This window comes from Gouania willdenowi, chromosome 15 (genome assembly GCF_900634775.1).
Source record: "Gouania willdenowi chromosome 15, fGouWil2.1, whole genome shotgun sequence".
Taxonomy (NCBI): domain Eukaryota; kingdom Metazoa; phylum Chordata; class Actinopteri; order Blenniiformes; family Gobiesocidae; genus Gouania; species Gouania willdenowi.
This window is the reverse complement of record NC_041058.1, coordinates 1776253-1793825: the sequence shown is the minus strand read 5'-3', so window position 1 is coordinate 1793825 and position 17573 is coordinate 1776253. Positions and strand designations below refer to the sequence as shown.

General features: G+C 33.2%; 2 protein-coding genes across 2 annotated transcripts; both read right to left on the bottom strand.

The window, feature by feature from the left end:
* Window positions 1–7792: 7792 nt before the first annotated feature.
* Window positions 7793–10949, bottom strand: c1d (C1D nuclear receptor corepressor). Its single transcript, XM_028468482.1, has 5 exons — window positions 10841–10949; window positions 10465–10608; window positions 9340–9406; window positions 8191–8246; window positions 7793–8121 (listed from the first exon to the last, which is right to left on the bottom strand). The coding sequence occupies exons 2-5, from the start codon at window positions 10606–10608 to the stop codon at window positions 7930–7932; spliced, it is 459 nt and encodes a 152-aa protein (XP_028324283.1). The 5' UTR covers window positions 10841–10949; the 3' UTR covers window positions 7793–7929.
* Window positions 10950–12035: 1086 nt separating this feature from the next.
* Window positions 12036–17449, bottom strand: dnaaf10 (dynein axonemal assembly factor 10). The gene is made up of 8 exons (XM_028468478.1): window positions 17168–17449; window positions 15715–15815; window positions 15515–15645; window positions 15348–15449; window positions 14015–14130; window positions 13157–13291; window positions 12400–12497; window positions 12036–12309 (listed from the first exon to the last, which is right to left on the bottom strand). The coding sequence occupies exons 1-8, from the start codon at window positions 17351–17353 to the stop codon at window positions 12102–12104; spliced, it is 1077 nt and encodes a 358-aa protein (XP_028324279.1). The 5' UTR covers window positions 17354–17449; the 3' UTR covers window positions 12036–12101.
* Between the last annotated feature and the right edge of the window lie 124 nt (window positions 17450–17573).

Below are 17573 nucleotides of genomic sequence, written 5' to 3'. Positions count from 1 at the left end.
TGTTTTTGAAGTCTGTGTGTTTTTGCTGTCCTTTAGTGTGTGTTTTATGGTCATCTTAGTATTGACATAAAAATCACACAAATAAATTCCAATCTGAGTAGAAAAAATGAACGTTTTTCACTGTGAAAACCATTAATGAACCAAAAGAACGATTTTTTTACGACTTAAAATGGAAATGCACTGTAAATTTCAAAGATTCATGTGTAAATTTAGTTAAAAAAAAGAAAATGCAGAGGTTTACTTAAAAAGCAGACATTAGGCAAGAAATTAAAATAAGAGTAAACAGAAATTAAATAGATCGGAATAAATTCAACTTTACATGTTTTTTTTAAATTGAAAATGTACAAACTTTGTTTTGCAGTTATTTTGTGTAAAGTAGGACTAAAACACATGCCCTTCAAAATAAAAGCACGTTTTATTACAAAAATCAACCTTTTCAAAGTGTGTATTTATTGTGACAGAGCAGAGAGTGAGTGGTCGGCCTCTAACCATCTGTTTGGTTTCTCTGCGTCGCAGGCGGACGATGGGTGGCCGTTTTCTGCCTAATTAGCCGCGGTGTAGCCGCACTCATCACAAAACAGCTGCTGGCGTCCACGTTAGGACACGAGCACACACACACGGACACGAGCACACACACAGTCTTTTTGAAGCAGATAAAAACACCCACACTGACTAAATATGACAGCAGTTCAGCTGTTCCATGATTTCTGTCATTTTAACTCTCAGTTATGACATGTTCAGTCATTATTGAGTCTTTTTACAGGTGGTAAAGGTAATAAAATGTCAAATATAGTCAAAACAACACCAATGCTGACTGAATATGACAGTTGTTCAGCTGTTCCATGAGGTAAACCTTTATTTATTGCCATTTTATCCACATTTCAACACCGTGTATAGTAAAGTTTAAATTCCTCTGACAAATTTTGTGGCTGAAAAATTGAGTAAACGACGGTTTTTGTTGCTCGATTAGCTTCAGTGAACGAGCGCTCGTGCGTCGCTGATTGAATTCTGTCCGTTAACGTGATGAACTCTTTCACCTTGACTAAAAAGCTGCGACTGTGTACGGCGAGCTTCTGTACGAGGACGGATTAGACGCCACGTCGTCAACGTCCTCCAGAGAGCGCCGACAATCACACGGCTAATGGCGTCGTTACGCCGTTAGCTGTAGCTCGCGGCTAACGCCAAACAACAGGAGGGAACAAACACTTCTCACCCTGCTGTGCGTCATGTTTGTGAGCTCACACGGTGAGGTTGTAAACCACTGGACGGGCGCCAAACGTCCACAGGGCATTAGCGTTAGCGTTAGCATTAGCCAACCAACTGGTGCGGCCCATTAAAGAGCAGAAGAACCCATAAGCATTAAAAGGCCATTAGGCAGCGTGTAATTCTGTGGAACTAAACGGTGGAGAGTAATCAAAAGCACATGAAGCCCAGCTGGGCGACTGGGCAAACTGGGAGCATTAGGGACGGATCCATCAGCCATGGCAGCGTTTATGCTCCTCCCCCTTCTCACCCCCTGCAAATAATATTACATATTTATATAGTTTATACTCCATAGTTTCATTTTAGTCCTTCAGGAGTCCTTTAAGGTGTTAAGTTTACAGACAATTATTTAGAGCCAAAAATAAACATAAATATAACAGATTAAAAATAAAGATTGAATGAATGAATACATTTAAAACAAAAATAAATCAATACACAAAAAGGATATTCTGATTATTGAACTGATTAATTAAACAAATAAATAAAATAAACTAATAAGACAAAAATGTATTAAATAAATAAATAAAAGTAATTATCTAGCAAATGATTTGAATAAATGTAAATAAAGAAAAAACAACTTGAAAATAAAGAATAAACAAATAAATAAACGAATAAAGACACAAATCAAATGCATGAATAAATAAATGAATAATAATAATAATTGTTCAATGTAAAATCAAATATAAATTAAAAAAGACACAAATTAAATAAATAAAATTAAAGAACAAACAACTTAATGAATAAACTAAACAAATGAAGATACATATTAAACATGTAAATAAGTAAATACAAATGATAATCTGAATGTTTAATTGATTAAATAAAAAATTAAGAATAAACAGATAAATAAACAAATGGACAAAAATCAAGTGCATGAAAAAATAACTGATTAATTATTTGATTAAATAAACAAAAAAATTAAATAAACAAAGGTAATTATTCAACGAATTTTAATAAATGAAAATACAGAAAAAACAGCTCAATAACTAATCTAACCAAAAAAAGACAAATGTTAAAAATATAAATAAATAAAAATGGTAATCTGAATATTTCATTGATTAAATAATAATAATAATAATAATAATAAACAGATAATTAAACAAAGACAAAAATCAAATACACGAACAAAACATAATCAAATAAATAATTGATTAAATAAAAAATGAATGAATAAATATAAAATAAATTAAATATATACAAAATAAATATTAATTAAAATGTAATAAATAAATAAATAAATCAGTGACAAAAATAAGTCATAAGTTGCTGTGCGTGTGTCAGAAAAAAACTGTACAAACTTTCCTCTTAAAAAAACTACAGATTCACGACCAAATAAGATGACAACATTCATCACCTGATCTCCATCTGTAAAAGGATCGGGTGCTCCTCCTCTCAGTGCTACACTGATGATCAATCAGATGTGTTTAAGTGTTTCATCACAACGAGTGGCCTCAGCGATCCATTCTGACGTTTGATTCACACTCAACAGATGTTGCATCGCTGCTGCTTTTAGACGATTATATTTACTCTGAGGGTCGTTGACGTGGAGCCAACACTTTAATACGCACGCACGTTAATTTAGGAGATGAAGAAGAGTGTGGGAGGGTGTGTTCACACCTCTGAACAACAAAGTGAAGTGATGATGATTTTACACTTTCAGAACTTTGAATAAACCTCCTCTGATTACTGGTTCATGCTAAGCTAACCAAACATGTGGGACTGGTTCATGCTAAGCTAACCAAACATGTGGGACTGGTTCATGCTAAGCTAACCCAAACATGTGGGACTGGTTCATGCTAAGCTAACCAAACATGTGGGACTGGTTCATGCTAAGCTAACCAAACATGTGGGACTGGTTCATGCTAAACTAACCTAAACATGTGGGACTTTTTTTCTCCGTTTTTGGTCTAAAAGGTTAGAATATATGAATGTGTGCATCACTAGTTTTCATTCAATAATCCTGTTCCTGTTTTTCTGAGCGTCTGAAAGCCCTGAGGGGATGTTCTGAGGAGAGCTAATCCTCAGTGAATCTAATATTTGTTTAATAGCGGTTAGCGTTTGGCGAGCTGCGGATGGTTTGAGTGCTTTGAGCTGCTCGTGCTTTTAGCCGCGCGCTAAAGAAAGAACGGTTTAAATCACACACAGATGATGATGAGGCTAGAAGATAGAAAAATGGATTCTGGACTTGTTTGTGACTGAAGTCTGCAGGCCCCGCGCCGCCAACAGCCAATCAGCAGAAAGCAGGAAACAGTGAAGCGTGTGTGTGCACGGGCTAGCAGGAGCACGTAGCGTAGCGTGTTTGCATACTTCCTGTCAGATGGAAATCAGACGTAGGAGTATGGAACAAACACACACACACACACACAGCAAATATCTTCAAATTAACACAAAATATCAAAAGACAATAATAATACAGAAAATGACCTAAAAACACACAAAGCAACAACAAGAATCGATAAAATGACTTAGAACCCACAAAAGCACACCACAAATACACAAAATGACTAAAAAACAACAGAACTTTATCTATATTTCTGATGGTTTGTAAGTCATTTAGGGTAGTTTTAATGTTATTTTGTTTATTTTTGGCATATGAAGTCATTTTGTATAATTTTTGTGATCTTTTTTGTGTTTTTCTGTTTTTCCAAGTCATTTTGGTGCATTTTCATTGTTCTATTTTTACACGTTTTTGTTGTATTGTGAATTTTGGGAGTAATTTATTGTAGTTTTACTGTTGTTTTGTGTATTTTTGTCATTCTGTACATTTTTATTTTATTTCTGTTTATTTTGGTAGTCGTATTGTGTATTTCACTGTACTTTTATATGGTTTTTGGTGCATTTTGGTGCATTGTGGTGCATTTCCATTATTTTTGTAGTTGCTTTGTGTGTTTTGGGAGTGATTATTTTGTAGTTTTACTATTTTGTGTCTATTTTTTTTTAATCTTTTTCTGTAATTTTTGTTTACTTTGGTAGTTGTTTTTTGTATTTCACTGTACTTTATATTTTTTGGAGTCATTTTGGACATTTTTATTGTGTTATATATATTTCTGATATTTCTGCAGTTGCTTTGGATATTTTTATTATTCTTTAAATTTTGTATGATTTTAGAGTCATTTTCTTGCATTTCCATTAGTGTTTTGTTATTTTTGCATGTTTTAGTTCTTGTATTGTGCATTTTGGGAGTAATTATTTGTAGTTTTACTGTTGTTTTGTGTAATTTTGTCATTGTTCATGTTTTTCTGTTATGTTTGTTTTCTTTTGGTCGGCGTTTTTGTGTATTTCACTGTACTTTTATATGTTTTTTGGAGTCACTTTGGGCATTTTTTGTCATCTTTGTTATATATATTTCTGATATTTTGTAGTTGTTTGTTATCCTTTTAATTGTGTTTGTTCTTTGGAGTCATTTTTATGCATTTCCATGATGTACTTTGTTCTGTTGTTTTTGTGTATTTTGTAGTTGTTTTGTGTGTTTAGGGAGTGATTTTGTGTATTGTTTCTACGTATTTTTGAAAACTTTCCTATTACTGTTGGGAAGCTACAGATGGTCTGTGAATAGCATTAAAGTCATCCATCACATACGACGTGATCCAACCGTGCAGAAACGTTACAGCTGCAGGTGTCGTGGGAAAATGAGCTCCTAAATCATGAAAGAAACACTTTAAACTGTTGCTGCTGCAGTGAGAAAAAACACCAACTTCTTCTTTTTATTTAACACTTTCAGTAGTGTGTAAATAATAGCAGAATGAATCAAAAACCAGTCATTAATTAGTCCTGGAGCATTAGTTCCCATTGAACTATTGGGACAGCATTGGTAGCAGATGTTCAGTGTGGTTTTGTTGTCATTTTGTGAAATTATGTCATTCTTTGTGTATTTACGTTGTTGTTTTTGTATTTTTCTTTTATTTTGTTGTCTTTTTTCAGCAATGTTCTTATTTTCTGTGTGTCTGAAGCCATTTTGTGTCTTTTCTTCTGGTGTTTTTGTGTAATTATGATGTTGTTTGTGTATTTTTCTGTTATTTTGTGGGTTGATGAAGATATTTTGTACATATTTTTTCTTGTTTTCTGTATTTATGTCGTCAGTTTTTTATTTTTCTCTGATTTTCCTGTACCTTTGGCATCATTTTGTGTATTTTTTAGTCTATTTCTGTATTTACTTGTGGGCCTCATGTGTTCCATGTCTAAATTATGTGATTAAAATATTAAAATAACAATTCATTCTAACATTTGGGATTCGACTTTGTGACACTGATCCAACAACTGATCATTTTAAACATCTATGACTGATCTTTATTTTATTTTATTTTGTATTTTTATGTATATAATGGCATGTAATTAATTGAAGTAAATAAGATTAGAGGCAGTGAACCTAAAAAATAGAAGTTAATCAATAGAAAATGTGATAAACAAACAGAAAAGGATTGAGTGAATGAGACACAGAACCTGCAAACCACCTCTTCTCACACACTGTCAGTCTTTACCTGTGGTGTTACACTGCCCCCGTGTGGACACACATGTGAACTGAGCCTGAAATAGTCTCCATCTTTATTTTATTATTATTATAACTTATTATAACAACACACAAAGGTAGAAGAACAACTTTCAGAGAGTGTAGACTGTAAATAATCACCTTTACACACACACACACACACACACACACACACACACACACACGGATCTGTGGAGTCACTGCACTTTTTTCTGAGAATATTAAGGTTTAAAAATGGGAAAAATATGAATTTTTTTTTTTAGATAACGCTATCATTAGACTCTAAAAAATAGGTTAAATATAAAACTCAGTATGGCATAAAAATGAGAAAAAGGTGAAAAAACAACCAAATTTAATAGGTAATGTTTTCTTAATTATCCATGTGAGGCTGTAGTCAGTGTCAATGATATTTTTTAACAAAAATACATACTTTTGAAATATAATTATGATACAAATATTTCCATTTCAGGAAGTAAATTCTGTTTTTTCTGAGAGTTCAAAGGCTCTATAAGTGGTGCAGAGAGGCACACCTGAGTGGAAACAGGAAGGAGGAAAAGGACCACCCACTCTGTCACTAACCAATCACAGGCTGTGTCTGCATGAAAAATAATCCTGCGCGTGAAAGCCTACGACAGGCGCATGCGCACTAATAGCGTAGTAAATATTTACACGTATACGTACAATATTTTGCTGGCTTAAATTTTCTACCATGATAAACACCAATTTAAAACATGTTAGATGCGCATGCGCAGTTCACTAGGTGCGCATGCCCATTGTCTACCGTAGGAAACTTAGCCGTGTGTGTTTAAATGATAGCTGTTAGCATCTTAACACATAGAATAATTGAAGAAGAAACACTCACCCTTGTGCAGAACAAACGTTAATCATAGTAAAGCCGTGTTGTGGACCATCCGCTCACTAAAAGTGACATTCTTCTGTCTGAAGAAACAGAATGTTTGTGATAATGTCGGCTAACGACCGTTAGCATAGCCACCGCCCACAGTCATGGAGACGGAAGAGGAAGTGGAAATAATAACTTAAATCACTTTTAGCAGTACAAATACGTTTTTAATATTGACTCTTTTTTAAAACCAATGAACCCGGAACCGGAAGTTGCGCTCTCTCTATAAGCCTTTCAAAATAAAAGCTTTTTCACACTATGGAAGCGAGTGTCTCCCGAGAGGGAACCGTAATCTTAAAATGAACATTTTGCAACACCAAATGACTCGTGCACACACTATAGGTATTTGGAAGTCGTTTATTAAGTTTCAGGTTGAACAAACACCACGACGGGGAGAAATTTGCTCCACAAACACACAGTGGCTGGTGTGAGTGATAATCAGATCATTAACAGGAAACTAATATGTTTTTGTTCTTGATTTGGAGTCATTTTGTTGGTTTTTCCTGTAATTTTCTATTATCACATAATGTTTTATATTTAATTTGTGTTTTTATTTTTACATATTTTTATCTCATCTGAGTTATTTTGTGTATCTGTCGTTTTTTTTGAGTCTGTGTTTTTCTGTAATTTTAAATGAGTAATTTTTGTGTGTTTTTAGTCATTTTGTGTATATTTTCTGACTTTTGCATTTGTTCTTGTTTTGAAGTAATTATGCAAATCTGTTATTCTGCATTTTTGAATTCTTTTTGTTTTACTGTCATTTTTATACTTTCCCGTTATTTTTGTTTTTGTCATTTTGTATATTTTTTCTTATTTTGTATTTAATGTTTGTACTTTTTATGCTTATCTGTAGTCATTTTGTGTTTTAGGAAATCATGTGTATTTTGGTTGTTCATTTGTGCAATTTTTGTAGTTTTAATGGTTTTTTAAAGTAATTTTACTGTTTTTGTGAGTTTATTTGTGGGGGGCAAATTTTCAATCGAGTGTTTGCTGTGGAGCATTGATGAGGTCAGGCACTGATGTTGGACAAGAAGGTCTGGATCAAGCTGATCCTGAAAGTGGGGCTGAGGGCCGTGTCTTTATGTTTGGAATAACAAAGAACATTCCACAAACTTTTTTCCTGGTTGGAAAAGACGAATAAATAACAATGTTTGTGACTTTTATTACATAAAATGTAAACAACGGATACTTTTCACAATAAAATAAAGCAAAACAAAGAATTAATCTCTGTAAAATCAGAGAGAGGTTGTATCATATTTAAAAAGTGTCCCATTTCTCTTCATTTGTTGTTTTTCTTCTTTGCATCGGGGGCGTGGCCTCCAGGATCAGCTGACTTCCTCTTTCCTTCTTTCTCCTGAGGATCGTAGAGAGCGTTTCTGACGAATCGCGACGCCGCTCCTCTGTCCAGACGTGCTGCTTTCTTCTTCTCCGTCAACTCCGTCACTCTGTTCATGTGCTTCTTTATTCGCTCCTGGGAATCACTAGAGTCAGTCAGACTAGCGGGACATGTGGAGACGTGTGCGTGTGTGTGTGAACTTACCAGTTCCTGTTTGAGGGCATGTTCTTTAGGGTTCACTCCTTGTGTTACCAGATACACTGCACACACACGTTACACAAAAACACACAGTTTAAAGCAAAGGTCATCATTAAAACAAGGTTTTTTACACTCACTGTGCTTTTATTTTGAAGGGAAAGCATTTACCTGCTCTTCATAGTGATTTTTATAATCTTTTTAAAATTGTAAAATTAAAAACTGTGTTGAATTGTCATTAATATAATTATATTATCTTGAATTATTGTTATATTTTTATTAATAATTAATGTTTTAAATATTATCGTATTATCTTGAATTAATGTATTATTTTTTATTTAAATATAAAGATGATATTAATTTGCATTCAATTATTTGTAAATTATTATTAATATGTTTTGAAATCAATTATATTATCTTAAATTATTTTTGGATTTCTTATTAATCAATTAATATGTTATAAATGTAAATATTAGATTTTCTTGAAGTACTTTACTATTTGAATTAATTAATGTTTTAAATATAATTATTATATTACCTTGATTTTTTTTCTTTTTAATTATTAAAATAATGTATTTTAATTATGAACTACTATATTATAATATAATTCACTATTTTGAGTAAAACTAAAAATACATTTTGAGACTGAAAACAGTTTTTATTTTAAAAACTCGAAACAAAACTTTTCTGTCAGTAAACACTAGTTATTTTTGTTTAAATTTATTCATTGGGAATATGAGTTAATTATAAACAAGTCTAACCTGACTATAAGTCTGAAAGTTAATGGAAAGCTTGAATAATTGTAGTTATTTTTTCAATTGTTAAATTCTGTGACGTCCTCAGTTAAATATGTAGAATTAATTCACATTTTATTGACTAGATGGCGCTCAAGGCCATAAAACTACCATTAATGGTGACTTATATGCAGGAGAGAACTAAAGATTAAATTGGTAAAGTTTAATTTTCATTTTCAAAACAGTTTATTTATATATTTTTGGTCTTTGGTCAATTTAAAATTTTATTGTGAAACTTTTACAACGACATGCAAATAAAAAACAAGTTTATTGGCCTTATTTTTTTGGTACCTTTAACAATAAATGTTTAATATGTAAATGAATCACTGATCAGGCTCTGAATGTAGAAGGAAACCAAACTCACTCCAGAATAAAGAGTTAAGAGTGTAAACAGAGAGCAGCTCCAGTTTGGCTTGTTCCAACGGCTCCAGCTGTTTAAAAAGATAAATAAAAACATTATTTAACTTCACCAAGGGTTACCAAAGGAACACAATATTTTTAGTTAAATTCTTAGAGAAATTAAGGCTATGCAGGAATTTAATCAAAAATATAAACTTTTATTATGAATTGTTTATTGGAATTAAAACAAAATTGCAAGTGATGATAAATAAAGGATGCTGACATTTTAGATAATGCTAACAATTTTATTTTGAAAATCTCCCGTTATCTCCCATGGAAAGTTTCCAACTTTGAAAATTCCCACTTTTTTTTTTTTTTTAACCCTAATCAAAATATTGTGTTTGTTTTTAATGGATCCTAATATTTATGATTGGATATCAGTTATTTAAAATTACTCCCAGTTTCAGGTTATTTCCTATAAATAATTCCCATGAAGAGTTTATTCATTTATTTTCTAACAGCAGATGGCGCTGAAAGTTACTTTACAAACTTGAATCTTTAACTTTATAAATTGTAATTGTTAAAACCTGTTTATAATTATTATTGCCAATTAAGTTTTAGATATAATATATATATTATCTTGAATTATTTTAATTTCTTAATTGTTATTAATTAATGTTTTAAACATAATTGATATTTTGGTTTTGTTTCATTTTGAATTATTAGTTAAAAATAAAAAATACTTATAAACTTTTATATTTAATTATTTTGAATGAAAAACTAACTTAAAACAAAATTTTAATGATCTTAAATTAGTTATTTAAAATGACTCCCAGTTTCTGGTTAATTCCAGAAAATAATTTCCAATAAAAAACTTTTTCTGACCCCTTAATATATTTGAACATTTCTAAAATTCTCGAGATAAATTCTGGTAGAAATTTGCAAAAAATATTTATATACCTATAATATATAAATATATTTTATATATCTATAATACTGATCATTGAATCAATGTTGTTTAACCTTAAATAAGCTATTTAAAGTGTAGGAGAAACATGTATTATTTAACTAAACTCCATCCAGCATTTTTAGAATATATTTTTAACATTGTTGATGAAAAATAAAAGCACTTTAATAATAAAGTTCACACCTTCTGCTGAAGCTCATTTCTTGGCACCGACATCAATTTCTCCAACATCGCTTTAATGGACGACACAGAGCTGTCAAAAGTCTTCAGCTGTTCGTCTATTTCATGAGGATAATCCTCGGTGTTGTTTTCAGCAGATATTTCCATCTAAAGTGACGAGAAATGCACAAAATAAAGACTAAAGTCGTATTCTGTAAAATGTTTCAGACCGAGGGTTAGCTTCTGAGTGGCTAATGAGGGTTAGCATATGTCGGTAAAATAAGCGGCTTTTAAACAGTTTTAACATCAGAAAATCATATTTAAATAGATACATAGACTCTGTGATATATTTATAACACAAACAGAGTGTTAAAATGAATAAAACCTGTGTTTGGCTCACCTTTACTCGTGTTTACCTCACGGTGTTCTAAGAAGCAGAAGTGACGTAGTAAGAAGCAGCTCGTTGATGCTCTTTCTCTCCCTCTGTCGAACGGAAGTGCGTCACCGTCACTTCCGCCAACGAAACAAACTATAATTTGCTCTTTTCTAACGACGCAACACTCGGAACCTATTGATAAATTAATAATTAATTGACTACAACATTTAATTAACTAATATTTGATAAATTAAAGGTATAATATAGAGAGAAACATGGAGAAAATGAGTACAATTTAGTCAGATATTTAAAAACTGCAGCATCATCTATTTTAATTTATTTATATTCAGTTTCAAACTTACATATCTTGTACAAAGTTCAAAGTCAAATACTTTTAAATGAAATAAATATGATAATAATAAACACTTGCGGCTCAGGGGCCACATGCAACCCTTGGCTTCTTTTTGTGCAGCCCTTGAAAAATTGTAATTCAAGAAATAAAATAAAAATTATGAAGCCCAAAATGATACACAAACTAACATGACTAGTAAAAACACAAACCAAGAGCAAACATGCAGAAAATGTCAACAAAAGTAGACAAAGTAACAACAAAAATTAACAAAATGACAACACAAAAACAATTCCTTAAACACAACAAAAAAAATTACAAAATTACTCGCAAAATGACTACACATAAGGACACACAAAAAGTGGCAACAAAACTTCCCCAATATATATGTATATATATTTGTTTTTAAAATATTAAAGAAATACACAAAACAATAAAAATGCATAAAATGATTCCACACACAGAACAACAAAAAACACACAAACTCTTTGCATGTTTCCTGTATTAATGCTTTGATTGGTCGTTATTCTAATGCTGACACTAATGTTGATCATGTGACCCTCAGAATAGAACAGATGCAGAAGCATCTCCACTTTGATGGTGGAGGGTCTGATCTATCCACATAGATCTATGGGGAGTCTGAGCTCAAAGGTCAGAGTCAGAGATCAAACAGCGCTCTCACTGTGATCCACAAGCTCCGCCCCTTTTTTTAAAAAACATCCCTGTCAGTCTGTTTGTAGCTGAAATAATATATATATTAATAATATTAATAATAAATATTAATATTAATAATAAATTATATATTATATTTCCTCTTCAAAAACAAAAACTTCTCCTGATGAACTCAAAGAAAAACACAAAGCAGACATGTTGTAAATAAAAATTAAACTTTAATGTAAATAATCTTCAGAGGAACAAAGTAAACGAACATATGGGTCACAGCACGCTGAGTTTGGTGACGATGAGCACACGCACCGATTGGTCGAAGCTGGAGCACACGCACAGGCCCTGTTTGTCAGGGCTCCAGTCCAGGCTTGTGATTGGCTGAGTGGACAGAGCCACGTTCTGCAGGAGGTTAACGCTGCCGGCCACGCCCATTTCTACGCCATCAGAGTCCTTCTTACTCCTCTGGGCGGGATACTCACTGAGGACACACACACACACACACACACACACAGGAGTTAGTTTATACTAAGCAACGAGTGGGCGGAGCATCCAAACAGGAAGTACTCACTATTTCCACAGGTGCAGGTTTCCAGCGCCCCCTGTTGTCATGAACACGTCTCTGTTCTGAGGCAAATGTTTCACCTGCCAAACGGTCGATTTATGAGCCTGAAAAATAAACGACACACTTCAGGGGGTACCAGCAAAGTTTATCCAGGACCTGTAACCATGGTGATTTAGCCTCTACAGCGAACCTGTAACCATGGTGATTTAGCCTCTACTGGGAGCAACTTAGGGTTCAGTGTCTTGCCCAAGGGCACTTCGACACATATAGACTGGGCCTGAACCCCGATCCTCTCGATCAGAAGACGACCCCTCTACCACCTGAGCCATGGTCATTTGGCCATAATTGACAACTCTACTTAAGCTCCTCCCACTATATGAATACATACTTCTGACGGGTACTGTACTAGTAATAATAAATCCTGCTTGTGGAATTACTGTCAGAGGTTTGATTCAAACAGATTATTAGAGTTATCATTATTATTATGTTCCTCATCTATACATACTGTATATGTAACATAGCGTACAGTCATGGTCTATTCTATTCTATGATAAACTTAGAAAAAGGTCAAATGAAATCTAATAATCAGTGATTTATTAAAGTGATCAGCTCCACCTCCTCTTACTGTAACTATAGCAGTTCACTTTATTAATTCTACGTGTTTAGATATTTATGCATTGATACGGTCGGCTAATGTCTGCTAGCCTCTCTCTCTCCTTTTTAATAATAATATTAAATTATGGAAGTGTTTAGAGGTCACGACCTTCTCAGAGACGGAGGCGAAGCCTTTGATTGGATGTTGGGTTCTCAGATCAAAGACGTGGAACTTTCCCTCCAGCGACGTCACCACCAGTTTATTCATGTCGATGTCTTTTCTGTCAAACTCCAAACAGCAAACCTGCACACGCACACGCACACGCACACGCACACGCACGCACACGCACACGCACACGCACACGCACGCACACGCACACGCACACGCACACGCACACGCACACGCACACGCACACACACACACATGCACACGCACACACACGCACACGCACACGCACACATCACTACACACTGACAGACTCACAGCTGCTGGGTATAGCAGTTCACCTGGTTACCGGGGTAACTTGTGAGGCGAGACTTTAACGCTGTCACGTCAGCGTGAACAAAACATGCATCAAAAACTTCTCAAAATAAAATTTTGTTTTTCTACTTTTTTGTCAAAGTTTAGAATACATATTTTAAAATGATTATTGTTCCATTTTAACTGTAAAATTCAGCTGCAACCTCTTTATGATCAGTTGTTATTAAAAAAAAAAAAAAATTCAATATTTTTAAAAGCTGTATTTAAAAATAGCCCAACATTTTGAAAAACATTTAAAATTATATTTTTTTAAAACTGTGATCATGTAAAATACGACAAAAAAATACAGATGAAGCAAAGTAAGTGGCATGATAATAATAGGGATTATGGGATGATTGAGTCATTTTATATGTTTTTAGAGTCTGGTCTGATTCATTGTGGCTGATTATTATTTTTATTATTATTATTATAAAACCAGAGTGCTATTCCTGAAGCTAACGCTGCTAAATAAAGCTCTGAGCTGTAGAACATGGAGAAGTTTCTCACCCCGTTCCTGATGTTGGTCTCCCATCGCAGTGACATGTTTCTCAGGTCGAATAGTTTGACGTCCCCGTTGTCGAAGCCTGCGCACACGCAGCGATCCTGATCGTTGAAGGAATGACCTGAAATACACACAGTGAATAAATATCAATTCAGTGCCTGTGCACTGAACGAACGGTGTGATCTGACCCACAATGTCAACAAAAAAACAATAATGAGTCCTGAAATTTTTCAAATGTCTCCTGGTCGTTCTGCTGTAATTTTAGGATCAGAAACTGACGTTTCCTCCCATTGAGCGCTTGGAGGTGGAGTTATGTTTCAACTCGTGATCATGTTATTTAGTGACTGGAAACAAACACCCAGCTTCCATCTGAAGTGTGTTCTTTATTGTTGTTTATGAGAAAATATGGCAAAATTAAAGTGGAAATTAAATAAAGTTGAAATATAATGTTGAGATTAAAGTTGAAAAGATGAGATTAATGTGGAAAATTGGAGAATAAAGTCGAAATGTCAAGATTAAAGTTGAAATTTTAAGAAATAAAATAAATATGTTGAAATTAAAGTTGAAATTTGGAGAATAAAGTTGAAATATAATGTCAAAATTAAAGCAAAACAAATTAGATTAAAGTGGAAATTTCGAGAATAAAGTTAAATAGTCGAGAATAAAGTCAAGATTTTTAAAATGAAGTTGAAATATAATGTTGAGATTAATACCAAAAAAATTAGATTAAAGTGGAAATGTTAAGAATAAATTCTAAATGTCAAGATTAAAGTTGAAATTTTTTCAGATTAAAGTTGAAAAAAATTAGAATAAAGTCAAAATTTCGAGAATAAAGTTGAAATGTTGTGATTTTGAGAATAAAATTTAAACATAATGTTGAGATTAAAGCATAAAAAAATAAATTCAAGTGGGAATGTTGAGAATAAATTCTAAATGTCAGGATTAAAGTTGAAATTTTGAGCATAAAGTCGAGATTTTTAGAATAAAGTTGAAATACAATGTTGAGATTAAATTCGACTAATGAGAATAAAGTCGAAAAATCAGGATTAAAGTTGAAATTTCAACAATAAAGTCAAAATGTCAAGAGTAAAATAGTAAAAAAAAAAAGATTAAAGTTGAAATTTTGAAAATACAATATGGCGATAAAAGTCAAAGGTTTGCTAATAAAGTCAAATCTACGGAAACCGACGAGGACCAATTCCCCAGCAGATTGTGGTCGTTTATGGATTAATTTATTGTTTTATGTGAGAACATTAATAAAGCCTCACACCAGTCATCAGTTATAATGATCACCAGTTGAGCCGATACACACACAGCTGTGTTTGTCCTTTGACCCACCAAAGGCGACGGTCCAGCAGTCCCTCCTGCTGTCCCCCGGGGTGGGCTCCATGTTGGCCACGGGCGAGTCCTTCTGCCGAGGGTCCCACACCTTCACCGTTCCTGGGAACCAGAGGAGGAACCGTTTGGGATCTGATCACAACATGGACTCCCTGATTTCCTCCTACCATCTCTACTTCCTGTCACCACCTCTGGAGCGCCGTCTCCGATCCCAAGTCCGCCTACGCCATCGATGGCGTTAACGATCTCTGTGTGAGCCTTCGCTGTGTAAACAGGAACATCTGGAACCTCTAAATTCCTACAAAAAAAACATTGTTTAGCTTCAGCGTGGAGAAAAAACACAAATGTTCTTTATTTAAATAAATACCAAATATGGAGATTTCCATCAAAGTCTCCAGTGGCCAAATGTCTCTGTTGGAGAGAAGTGGCTCCAAACGTCCCACATTTCAAAGGTTTGGGTTTCGTTACCTGGAAAGATAAAAATCTATTAATTCACAATAAATAAAATATATAATAACTAATGTTTATAAATAATCAGCCATTCTGTCACTGTTCTTTCATCATTAGCTTTAACATACGATGTCATGTTTGAGGTTCAACCTGTGAAAATCTGACTTAATCAATATTATTATTTCTGACTCATCAATAATCAATAATTTGATCCTCTTTATAGATTACAATAACACACAGAAGAGGATTAGGGACAATTTTGATGAAGAAAGTCAAAGTGGGTACATAATTTGTGTATTTATTATTCGTTAAATTATTTTTCTTTTTTTTTAAATTAACATTTTAATTAAAAAAAACATTTTCAATCAAATAAAAAAAGTGTTCAAATACAATTATTTGGGTCTCAAATATTTTTTTTGCATTTGATCACTGTTTTCTTTGATTGAAAATATTTATTTATGATTGAAGTAAACCATTTTTATTGAAAAGTTTTAATTTTTTTTTTTGATTGAATAATAAAGATATAAATCTACCTCCATAAGTTTGGATGGTGACTGTTGTCGTTTATGGTGAATTAGATTAGATTAGACTTTAACAGGAAACTTTTATCACATTACATTTAAACTTTATTCTCAAAATGATGACTTTATTCTTGAAATTTCAAATTTGATTTAAACAGATTTCCAACTATATTCATGAAATTTCAACTTTAATCTCGTCATTTTAACTTTAATCTCAAAATGTTTACTTTAATCTCACCGTTTAACTTTAATATCTACATGATGTTTCAACTTTATTCTCGAAATTTCAAATTTATTCTCGAAATTTCAAATTTATTATCGAAATTTCCACTTTAATTGTGACTTTAGTCTCGACATTCCAACTTTAATCTCGACATTTCAGCTTTATTCTCACAATGTTTACTTTAATCTCACCTTTCGAATTTAATATCTACTTCATGTTTCAACTTTGTTCTTGAAATTTCTACTTTAATTCCGACTTTATTCTCTAAACGTCCACTTATTTTCAACTTTATTCTCGATTAGCCCAAAATTATTTTCTCCATCAAAATTGTCCCTAATCTGCTTCCGTAATAACATGACAATAACAGTTTTTTTTTTTTGTTTTTTTTGTGTTTTTTTAAAAAAAAAAAGGTGCAAAAAACTGTTTAAGGTGAATAAAAAGTCGCTGAGTCATCTTTTGTCTGACCGACAGCTCGTGTTAGCCGTTGTCATGGAAACAAGCCCAGCAAACCTGATTGACCCGGAAGCTTTGTATAAAAGAATGAAGTGAAAATAAGTCATTAACAGCTAAATGTTTTTATTAAAAACGCATATATTAGAGCACAGAGGACCACATTGTGAATCCACCTCTTTGACTAGCTGAGCTTCTCCGTGCTGAACTTCGTAGATCTGCATCACTCCGGTTCCTCTCGGTGAGTTCCCCAAACACACAAACTTTGCGCTGCACGGAATCCATTTGGTGTCAAACACGGTGTAGTCCAAACTCTTCTGGATGTGGGCGATAATCTGCGGTTTGGACAGCGGTGTAGACATGTCTGTGTGTGAGCTGTGAACCAAACGGTTACCCTGCTAATCACTGCCAAAACAAACCATGGAGAAGCACAGGCGGCTAGGACCGAGTGGGCAGCTGACCAAAGATATGCCTGATTTAAAATAAACACATCTAGTTAATATATCAGATTTTATATCCTTAAAAATAAAATTACGCATTTATATAACTTGTGTTAAACTTTACAGATAATCTGTGCTAATT